We start from the raw sequence: 11,183 nt of genomic DNA, 5'->3' as shown, positions 1-11,183 counted from the left end.
GGCGGGAGCAGCCCTGGGACACGAGGGTCCTGCAGTAACTGCACCCAACGGGCACAAACCACCTCCGCTGCGGGGCTGGAAGACCCGCAGGCTGCTGCCCCAGGGTCTGCGTCCCACCGCCACCGGGGAGGAAGCCACCGTCCCCAGCGCCGCGCTCCAGAGCACGTAAACCCCCACTATATACACATACATACATATATCTATAATGTATGTGGTTATGCACATATCTGTGTGGATACGCACCGGCGGTGTGTGCAGCTGCTGGCAGGCAGGACCGGGCCGGGCGGGAGGGCTCGCCGGGTGCCCCCGCCTCCCCCTCCGCGCCGGCGGGGCCGGGGGCGGGCGCGGCGGCTGCCAGGTGCCCCCCTCCCTCTCTCCATCCCTTCCTCCATCCCTCCCTCCATCCCTCCCTCCATCCTTCCCTCCCTCCCTCCCTCCCTCCCTCCGCGCCGCCCCGCTCCGCCGTGCCCGCCGCCCCCGCTACTTTTGTTGAGACTTTATTTTGCGGCGGGGGTCGGGGGGCGCCGGCTCTCGCCTGGATTTCTCTTCCCCCCCCCCGCCTTTTTCTTTTCGCTTTTTTTTTTTTTTTAATTATTATTAATTGGGGGGGGGGGAGGACGGCTGCGAGCTGGTCAAAAACTCCCCGCTCTCCGCATGTGCGTGATTTAGTGACATTAATTGCGAGCCGGGGCTGGAGCAGCGATAAAACAGCCCGTCGCCGGCGCGGGGCTGCCGGGACTCGCCCCAGCGCCGGACGGAGACTGCGGCAAAAGAAAAAAAAAAAAAAAAAAGAAAAGAAAAAGGGGGGGAAAAAAAGGGAAAAAAAAAGAGGGGGGGGGGTGGAATCTGCAGCCCGCGCAGCGAGCGGCGGGGGTTGCGCGGGCGCGGAGCGGCTGGAGCGGCGGCGGTCCCGACCTGCGCGGGCTGCGCTGCTCCTGGGGTTGGGTTTTTTTTTTTTTCCTTGTTTGGGTTTGGTTTTTTTTTTTTTTTTCCTTTTTCTTTCCTTTTCCTGTACCTTAGATGAAAATGGCTACCACTGACTTGGCGAGCGTTTGAGAAGGCAGAGATGGCAGGTTGCGAGATTTATTTATTTATTTTAACACACCCCCCCAAAAAAAAAAACCCAACCAAAACCAAAAAAATCCCCAAAGCCAGACCAAAATCAAACAGCAAACTTTAAAGGCTTTGCCTTTTTTTTTTTTTTTTTTTTTCCCTTTTATTTTCTCTTTCCCCCTCCGGCGATGCGGTGCCGGGGCTGTGCCGGAGGGGGCACGGAGGAAGGGGAGCTGCGACGCCCATCACCGCCGCCCTGCGCCGGGCAGCCTCTGCTCGGAGACCGGGCAGAAATGGGGCAAAACCGGGCAGAAACCGCCTGGCTGCGAATTCCCTTGGCGAGTAAAAATGGTGCCGCGGAGCAGGCGGATGCTGCGGCGGACACTGCGCTCCCGCGTAGGGATTATTCTTTTTTTTTTTTTTTTTTTTTTAATTATTTATTGTCACGCCACAGATCTACAACTGTACGTGCAAATAAAAGCCAGAGCTCACGGATACCGCTTTCCTTACCAGCGAGGACTGAGTAGTTAATCCAATAAGTATATGTATTGTTTGGGGCGGTGTGTGTGTGGGGGGGGAGGCAGTTAATCATGTATCGCAATGTATGGCTAATATATATGAATATTAAAGTGACGTGGGGAGAGAGTCTCGGCGAGGGGGCTCTTTGTGGGGAGCGGACAAAGAAGAAACTGGAAACAATCTTTTAAAATATTTTCCATTCATAAAAATGGCAGAGGGCTTATACAGCAGTCTATTTCTGCGTCTGACTGAACAGCTAATACGTTATTGCCAGCTTCAAAAGATAATTGTAGTGTCGGTAGAGACCTAATAATACAGTAGCACGTGTAATTTTAAAAAACACCTCATTGTTTATTGGGATGTAACTTTCTCAAAGTTTATTTGTAGCATTAAGAGATTTTTAAGTGCAGCACAAATTGCAAATGAGCAGCTGTGGGGCGATGCACGTTTTGTATGGCTACGAGAGTTTCTATATTTAGTGACAATCTGAATCTGAAGAGGATTAAAAAAAAATAGAATATCTGTAAGGAAATGCTTATTTCCTCCTGGAGGAGGGGGGAGCTTGGCTGGGGGATCTCCGGGCTCGGCTTTTCAATTTTCTGAGGGAGGAATAATATAGTCTGCGTCTCTCTCCGCGCGAGCTTCGCCACCGTACGTACACCTGCTCCATAGGCTCAGCAATAACCTTTTCATCCAAGAAGTTAACGAAGGGGTCGGGCATAGGTACGTGGGGCGGTGTTGTGATTTATGTGTTTTTCCAGGAATCCAAATAAAAATGTAGCTGAGCGTGTCCCTTTGTAAGGGCCACCTGTGCATCACGCCTGGCTGTTCCGGGGGTTACCCTATGGAAATCATCCCAGCCCAGTATAGAAGTTAACACAACAGTCGGGTGAGCAGAGGATGGTCTCACCTTCTCCCTGCTGCTAAGAGAGGAGAGCAGTGATTGTGACAGGCAGCCCACACGGATTACACTTCTTTTTTTTTTTTTTTTTTAAAGAAAAACTCTTCTGCAAAGACAAAGCAGCCTCTCCAGAGAGATCCAGTACCAGCGCAGGGTGCCCATCCCAGGGATCTATATTGCCAGGGCTTACAATGCGGCAGGTCAGTGAATTACAGTAAAAAAGACTTAAAAAAAAAAAAAATTCAGGTGCTGAGACTAACACTTTTCTTTTGCTGTTAGGAAGGAGCCGTAGGCACTGGGAAAGGCAGAGCAAGCAAAACGGACCGGGTACGCTTCACTCTGTGATTTTTTTATGACATCTTTTAGGCAGAAGCGTTGGCTCTCGTGCAGATTTGAGTTCTTACAGCCAACCCCTGCACGTGAGATAGATACACACGACTTTTACGACTCGCTCCTTGCACCTTATGAAGTGGTCTATAAAATTAGAAAAGGTGGAGAAGTGAAAAGTTACTAATCACGGTGGAAGAGTATTACTTTTTATTCCCTAAAATTTCATTTAGTTTGGAGTTTATGGGATGAAAGTGCATTTTCTAAAATAGCTGTATTAGCCAGTTCCTGTCCTTCCTATCAAGAATATAGACCTTACCACATTTTACAGAATACCTAATTTAAGGCTGAAAAGGGTTTGCGGGGTTTTTTTTAATAGCAGAAAAGAGAGGGAGTTAGCAAAACTTGTGATGGAAAACTTTACTGCTCCCTACCCGCAAGGAGAGCGATCAGACCTCATGTGTGCTCTGGGTCAGCAGGGCTTAAACTATTTTGAAAACATACTTGCGGAAGAGATTTGCAGATGAATTATGTGCGACACCCACAATGCCAGAAAAGCAGTAATAAACCGGCACCTGTTACCGTGCCCTCCTCGCCAGTCGCTAACCTAGGTACAAAGTTGTCCGAGTTTTTGTCTGAAAAGGCCACTCTGATTTTTTTTTTTTTTTCTTCCCAGACTTTAGCATAGATGAGAAATGTGAGAAATGACTTTGTACTTAAACAGACTGCTCTTTGGATTTTTATTTATTTATTTACCGGGGGGAAATAATGCACATCGCATTTTAAAAGGTACAGACCACCGAGAAATGCGTGCAGCAAAGGGCAGTAGGGAATGCATGTTAATTAGGGCTAAAATACCACTGCTGCTTGTAAGCAGCGTAGGTGATGCTGTTGGCATTTTTGCACTATATTCCTGTTTTCTCTTAGACATAACTTTTCTTTGTAACATACCTCAGGTTGTGCTACCTGAATCTTACAAAGTCCAATTGGCAATTCTTAAAGCTTTATTTTTCACACTGCGTATTGAATCTCAGCTTTTATATTACAAGCGAACCCTGAATGTAAAATGTTCTCGTATGAAAAACAGCGACAAAAGACATACTTTCCTCTTGAGAAATATATTGCATAAATATGACAATGCATAGATATATAATATACTAAAATAAATAGTGCGCGTGCCTGTGTATGGGCATATAAACATTATTTGCCACACCATGTTTATACCACCCTTGCGCAAACTTTATTCAAGCAAAACTTTCATTGAGGCATGAGAGATTAGGTCCAAAATGTTTGTGCCAAACTTCCTGATAAAACGTTGGATTTAGGATGATGGCAATATCAGTACCGTACGCTGTAATCACTCGGTATCGCTGGAGAATGATTTTGTACCATTGTGAGAGGTGTCCAGCAGCTTCCAGCAACGATAACACCGCGGGACTGTGTACAAATAAAATATATCTGAGGGCGACTGTCCGTATTTGTGTCCTTTCCCAGTTGCGAACGGGGGGTTTATCCACCTGGATGGTGGCATCTACATGGTGGGCAGGGACTTTTAGGTGCAGGCTGGCACACGGCGAAGCCGGGCTCTGCCGCAGGGCTGGGCCAGCGAGCACTGCTCAAACCGATCAGTAAATCACAGCTAGCTTATTAAACCGTGTTGACTTTCACAGCGAAGTTTCACTGTGCGGTATTTTGGGTTTTCAACTAAATTCTGCTTGCGGAGCAGTATTTATGGTAAAATAGTATTACCATGTATTATGCTCCCCATTAGAAGATCTACAGCAAAACAAAAGGGAAAACACTGCTTATCCCACCTCTCTCCGTTCTGTTTGCTTCCTTTCCGTAGTCTGCACACTTTTGCTGGGAAGTTATTTCCTCCGCAATGCATCTCGCAATAGCCTCAAGACCCTGTAGAAGTGCATTACAAGTCCGCAGGCATTTCTGCGATACACTTAGCTCCGGAGCCAGCACCCCACGTACGGCCGTACCAGGCAGCAATGCTTCCAGTAACTCACGGTTAAAGCAGGAGATTTCACAGAGAAAGGGATAGGATTGACCAATTTTTAGTGCAGTTATTGCTACTTGCCCTTAGCATGACTACTTTAATTCCCATCCCCACGTGTACGTGGCTTTGGCGATGCACCTATGGCCCAGACCCCGAGTTCTCGTGCAGCCTCCCTCATCTGTCAGATGGGGACCGCAGCACCTCTTCATCCTCCCGGCTCTCCTGCTGGGAATCCTGGTGATGGGCAGAAAATGCTGCACGCAAAAACATTATTATTCACACGTATTTAGCGGTGTAAGGTGAGAACGTTCATCAAACGTATTAGTCTGCTTATTTAAGCTACCCCCTGAACTTTGGAGCCTGGAGATTGAAGCTTCTGCCCACCTGCCCTCCTGTTTAAGGGTGACACAGCGTTTGCATGACCGTGGTGTTTATTTATATTGCATCAGGGTTTGGAGCCTTCAGACTGAGGAGGAAAAACCCGTTATGCTCAGTTCTCTACATACACGTGGAATAATAAATCAATCTCTTCCCCGGAGAGAACCTTAGACTACTCTTATTTTTAGTACCTTCGGCTGCTATAAATTTCACGAAGGATGGTGGGACCAGGTTAGGCACGGCACTGACCTACGGCTCCTCCACGACATTTCTGCTGGGATTTGTAGCTAATTCCGTAGTGGCTCGTGGGATGACACAGAAACATCTGGGCATTGATTTCCATCAACCGTAATGGCATTTAAGTCTGTAAATAGTTTTGGAGATGCGAGTCATAGCAGCGCGTGGCTCGGAGGTCTTGATGGAAAGGGGGTCAGGATTGAGCCCCCTGTGATTTCGGGGGGCTTCTGGCTCTCAGTGGGGCGAAGCTGCCCCCAGGGCAGGCGGGCAGCCCCGGTGGCTCTCCCAAAGCCACTGACATCGCTCAGGGCCCCGAAGAGCCCTGTTGTCAGGATCAGGCCTTTAATGATTGCTGCTGTATGTTAACAGGCCATACCACATATAGACCAGCTATTGTCAGCGCTGATCCTTGTCCAACTGACGGGCTATTCAAAGCTCTTCTCAAGCCTCTCCAAAATCCCAGCTTGTTCTACCCCAATGACAGCCATCCCTCCCATTCGGAGTTTTCTTTGTACGCTTGATAACATGGTGGAAATCCCTTATTATGCTTCTTTTAATAATGCTTTCACATGGCAAGGGGACATGATGTTTTAATTTATGCAGTACAAATCATCCTTCGACAATTTGCTAAGAGGAACCCTCGCAACCTAAGCCTGCGCCGAATAACAGAAGTTTATGCAAAACCAGTGGTTTCCAACCTGTGGTCTCCAGACCGCTGGGAATCGGTGGGCTCCTTCGGAGGGGTCACCAAGAGGTAACCGAGAAAGCAGAGCCGCTGCCGGGAGGTTCAAACGCGTCGCGTACGGAGCCGCGCTGTCACCAGCGCAGGTCTGAGGCTCCCAAACTTGAAACTGAAAATCACGGAGGGTTTTTTTTTTATTTCTTATTTTTTTCTTTCCTCTCTCGACTCCATACGCTGGGGCTGCAGCCCTCTGTGGCTTTAAATACCTGCTCGAGTCGATTAAAAGCAGTAAATTCGGAGGGATAACCGTGCCACTCGTTAAGTTACGAGTTAAGTTGTGCCAGCTGAAGTCTCACTTTGTTGTAAAAAAATAGTAATTAACCTTCAAATTCACTTGCTCCCCCCCCAAATTAATTTTGCAGTATTATCACGCAACTTGAGGCTTCCAGTTTTAAGAATATAATGCTTCTGCTGTTAATGAAGCGGGTATCCACGATCAAGGGGAGCTGAGAGCTACAGACAATTGTTTGTTTGCCTTTATTTCTCACGCCCTTTGAAGGTTTTTTCTTTTTTTTTTCTTTCTTTTTTTTTTTTTTTTATTAAGTGACTTTAGCAGATTGTACCCTCGGAGCTGTGAATAATAGGGTTATTCTACAAAAATGGCCAAGGCTAGTTAAGACACACAAAGCCAGGAAATCCTTTCAGGGGATGAAATCAGGACTATTTTAGGGGTGCCGTGTAAGTTGGAGACTTTGCAGCTCGGCTCTCGGCTGCGGCATTGCTGCCAGACACGGCCGCGCTGCTGGAAGGAAAGTTCCTCCCCCGCCGAGGGCTTGCCCGGCCGCCGCGAACCGGGGGGGCCCCGCACCCTTACCGCGCCCCGGCGGGGTGCGCAAAGCGGGGCGTGGGGGTGCAAAGCAGGGCTGGTGCCCGTGCAAAGGGGGTGCGGGTGCGGGTGCGGGGGGGTGCGTGTGCGCTAGGGCCAGGTAAGTTTGCCCGTGCAGCAAAGCAGCTTTGCTGGTGCAAGGCATGGGGGTTCCCCGCGCCGGGAAGGGTTGCCCATGCGGGGTGCAGATGTGGGGGTTATCGGTGCCGGGGAGGGGTTATCGGTGCCGCGGAGGGGTTACCCGTGCAAGGGAGGGGTTACCGGTGCCGGGGAGGGGTTACCCGTGCAAGGGAGGGGTTACCCGTGCAAGGGAGGGGTTATCGGTGCCGGGGAGGGGTTGCCCGTGCAAGCGAGGGGGTTGCCCGCAGCACCCCCCGCCGCCCTCCCGCCGAGCCGCCCTGCGGAGGACCCCCGCGGCGGGGAGGGGGCTTGGCGGGGGAAGGGCTGGAGGCCCGCAGCGGGGGCCGTCCGTCCGGGGGGCCGGGGGGCAGGGGATGTCCGTGAGCCCCCCCGCCCCCCCGGTGCGGGGCTCCCATGCAAATCGCGGCCATTGCGGAAATAAACGGGGGGGGGGCGGAGGGGGAGGGGGCGCGGGGGCAGGAGGAGGAGGGGAAGGGGAGGAGGGAGGCGGGCGGGCGGCTGCCGAATCGCTCGCAACTTCTGCAAAGTCCCAGGCGCTCGGAGCACGCCCGGCAGAGCGGGGAGAGGCAGCGGCAGCGCCCGGCCCGGCCCGGCCTCCAGCGCCGGCCCGCAGACCGCGCTGCCGTCCTCCCCGGGCGGGAGTCACCACCCCCCCCCACCACCAAAAAAAACCCAAAACCCAAGGAAAAAAAAAAAAACAACAACCCAACCACCTAACGGCAGGCGGCAATTGGCTGCGGCGTTCATTCCCTTCCGGGTTCCCAACGGTTGCAAGTTTATTTTAGCTATTAAAAAAAAAAAAAAAAATCGCAGGAAAAAAAAAAGTGTCAACACCCGGAGCCAATCGTCTGAGCCCCGTAAAGTTTCTCACGTACTCTTTATACCTGCCCATGGTACGTGGCGCCTCTTAAACGGCTCTCTTTTTGTTCCTTTTTAACCTCATTTCCACGCTTTTGCAGAGGGCAGCAGCTATTGTCTGGGCGGGAGCTGCGCGGGCGCGGAGGGAGCGCGGCCGCGGGTGTCTGCACCGGAGTTGATTTTTTTTTTCCTTTTTTTTTTTTTTTTTTTTTTTTTTTGGTCAGGGATTTGAGAAAACCGCTGAGCTTGACAGATTTCTCCCCCCCCCCCCCCCCTTTCCGCGGGACCGCCCGTACGTACGCGCCGTCTGGAGCGGCCGCGGCCGCGCACAAAGAAACGCGGCTGGGCGCGGGATGTGACGGACCGCGGCGGGGGCCAATCGGCGGGGCGGGGCGGTGTGACGTTACCGAGCGCTACCCAATCAGCGACGGGGGTGGGTGTTGCGACGTTTGAACTCCCCCGGGGGGGAGGGGCGCGCCTTTTTTTTTTTGCCTTTTTTTTTTTCGGGATTTTTTTTTTTTTTTTTTGCCTTTTCCGCCGAAGTTGGCGGCGCCCCGCGGGGACGGAGCTGCGGAAACCTCCGCATTTAGCACCCAAAAAAAACCCAACCCCAAAATAAAGGCGGGGGGGGGGGAGAAAAAAAAGCGCTTTTTTTTATTATTTATTTTTTAAAAGCGTGCTTAGCAAAACGCTGAGTTGGGAAAAAATAAGGCTAACTTGCGCGCCCACCCGTTTAGCGCTGAAAAATACGGCGGGGGTAGTTTTGCTGCCGTGTCCCCCCTTTATTTATTTTTTTTTTTGGGGGGGGGGTGTCCGCGGCTGCGGAGGGGCTGCGCTTGGCCGCGGCCCCTGCCTAGAGGGCGCAACCAGCCGTCCCGCGGCCAAAAGTCTCTCGAAGGGCGCCAAAAGTTACTTAAAGATAATGCTGCAAACCGCAAAACGCTGGGAACGGTGCAGCGCGGACGGCGAAGGGGGTGGGCTGCGCGGGGGCGGAGGAGCGCTCCGCGCTCCTCCGCCCCCGCGCAGCCCACCCCCTTGCCACCTTTTCCACAAGCTGCGTGGGGGATTTTTCCCCCCTCTCCCCCTATAAATGGCATTTTTCCCTGCGGCCACCCCACTACGCGCGGGGACGCGGGGGTCGCCTAAACGCTATTCCCACGACAGGGCGTGGGGGGGACACACGCACGACACCCAACACGCGGGACACCCTACGAGTCCCCACGAGCGGGCTGGAGAGCATCCAAACCCCAAACCCAAACCTCGCCGGTGCCAAAACAATGCGCTCAAGAAGTGGCAGGAGGCGCGGGTGTTATTTTTAATTTTAAGCGCTTCACTTTGAAGGAGTGATTTTATTAGGGGGGGGGGGGGGGGCGTGTGCAGATGAATTGCTGTGTTGCTACTTTTTTTTTTATTATTATTTTTTTTTAAGTGGAATAAGCACCCCTGACCATAAAGCGCTTGATTTAAAATGACAAGTGCCAAAGGGGATGGGGAAAGTTGTGAACGCAAGCGCCGCTCCCCCCGCCCCCCCTCCCCCTTTCCCCGGCCAAGGGCCGAGCGGAGCCGCATCCCCGCAGCCGTCGGGAAGAGAAAAAAAAAAAAAAAAGGGAAAAAAAAAAACCCAAACAAAACCAAAACCCCAAACCACAGCCAAAAACCCCAAAAGAAGAAAACTTTGAGCCCACCACCGCTCGCCTCTCCGCGGCTGCCCGCGCTGCGGGGCGGCGGGGCGGAGGGAGGCGGTCGGCGCCGCAGCCCCCTCCCCGCCCCTCCCCGCCCCCGCGGGCGGGCGGGCGGCGCGGAGCGCTGAGCGGGCGGCGCGGCGCAGAGCGGCGCGGAGGGGCGCGGAACGGGGGGTCCGCGGCGGCGGAGGGGCGCGCAGCGTGCGCTATGCCTTTAACGGCGCGCAGGGCAGGCATGCCGAGCGCGTAGTGCGGGAAAGTCGAGGCGGGGTTAAAGTTCAGCTCATGGAGCGGCTCCGCGCTGGCTGCAGTTTGGCAGAGTTGGAAATGTGAAAGCAAGAAGCAGGCTCGGGGCTCCCCCTCCTCTCCTCTCTCTCTCTCTCTTTTTTTCCCCTCCTCTCTCTCCCTCTCCCTCTCTCTCTCTCCCCCTCTCTCTCTCCCTCTCTCCCCGCACACGCACACCTCCAAACCGCAGCCCCCCGCAGCAGTCATGTATTCTCCGCTCTGTCTCACCCAGGTAAGCGGCTGCCGGGGCGCGATGGGGCCGGCGCTGCGGGGGGTGCGTGTCTGTGTGCGCGCCGGGGAAGGGGCAGAAACGCAGCTCGCCGAAACTAACTTTGTTGCCTTTCGCTTGCATCCCACCCCCCCCACCCCCCTTCCCGCACGGCCATTTGTATCGGCACATGGCTAATGGCGCCTACTTATTAATGGTTTAATTAATTGGGGGGGGGGGCCGCGCGGGCGCGGTGCTGCGGGACGCCCCGCACGGCCCCGCCGTGCTTGGTCATCCGCGATCGATGCCGCCGCCGCCGCTGCTGCCGCCGCCGCCCGCGCCGGAGCGCCCCGCACCGCCGCTCCGCTCCGCGCCCCCGGGCAGCGCTGCGAGCCGCTGCGCCTCTGCCAGCCCCAGGCGCCGGGCACGGCACGGCCCGCGCCCCCCGGACTCCCCGCTCGGTGGAGGGGACGCGGGCGGGATCGGCTCCGCGCTTGCCCCCCCCCCCCCCCGCGCTCCCCCCACCCCGGGCGCGGAGACGGACCGACCTCCGCACCTGGGGACGTTCCCGCGGTGCGGCGCGGTGCAGACCGCCCCTGCGCGGAGTTGCCCTCCGCACCCGCGCAGCCCCGCGGAGGCCGCCCCAGCTGGGGACCGGACCGCGGAGGGACACACACACACACACACACACACACACACACCTCACGACACCCGCAAACTTGTCCCGCGTGTGTCGTGTGTGTGTCCCCCCCCGCGACCCTCCCGCCCGCGGATCGGGCCCCCCGCGGGACTCGGCGCAACTTTTGCGCCCCCCGCTCGCGGCGGGACGGGGCTGCGCGGGGGCGGGAAGGGGGGGTCGCCCCGCGGTGCCCCCGAGTTGCGCGGCCGCGGAGCGCCGCCCGGCCCCCCCCCTTCCCCGCGCGCTGCTGCAGGACGCTAAATTACACACCTTCAATTAGCAGGATATAATGGTTTAACGAGGAAATGCTTTGTGGTGGACTCAAACCCCAGATTATTTCCT

The 11,183-nt window shown here is 54.5% G+C and overlaps 1 protein-coding gene and 1 long non-coding RNA gene across 11 annotated transcripts in view; both read left to right on the top strand.

Annotated features, from left to right (window-relative positions):
• The first annotated feature begins 1,020 nt into the window (after window positions 1-1,020).
• LOC140654237 (uncharacterized) lies at window positions 1,021-4,255 on the top strand. The gene is made up of 4 exons (XR_012043369.1): window positions 1,021-1,073; window positions 2,334-2,461; window positions 2,570-2,673; window positions 2,753-4,255. It is a non-coding gene; the product is annotated as an uncharacterized lncRNA (long non-coding RNA).
• A 5,537-nt stretch (window positions 4,256-9,792) lies between these two features.
• Window positions 9,793-11,183, top strand: part of NFIA (nuclear factor I A) — a 256,184-nt gene continuing 254,793 nt past the window's right edge. For all 10 annotated transcript variants that reach the window (XM_072866534.1, XM_072866537.1, XM_072866539.1 and 7 more), the window contains exon 1: window positions 9,793-10,186. In XM_072866534.1, coding sequence (XP_072722635.1) covers window positions 10,160-10,186 — 27 coding nt within the window. In that variant the 5' untranslated portion in view covers window positions 9,793-10,159. The remainder of the gene's footprint in view (window positions 10,187-11,183) is intronic.

Source organism: Ciconia boyciana, chromosome 7 (genome assembly GCF_034638445.1).
Source record: "Ciconia boyciana chromosome 7, ASM3463844v1, whole genome shotgun sequence".
In the NCBI taxonomy this organism is placed as follows: Eukaryota; Metazoa; Chordata; class Aves; order Ciconiiformes; family Ciconiidae; genus Ciconia; species Ciconia boyciana.
The sequence above is the reverse complement of the archived record's forward strand: the minus strand, read 5'-3'. Positions and strand labels throughout refer to the sequence as shown.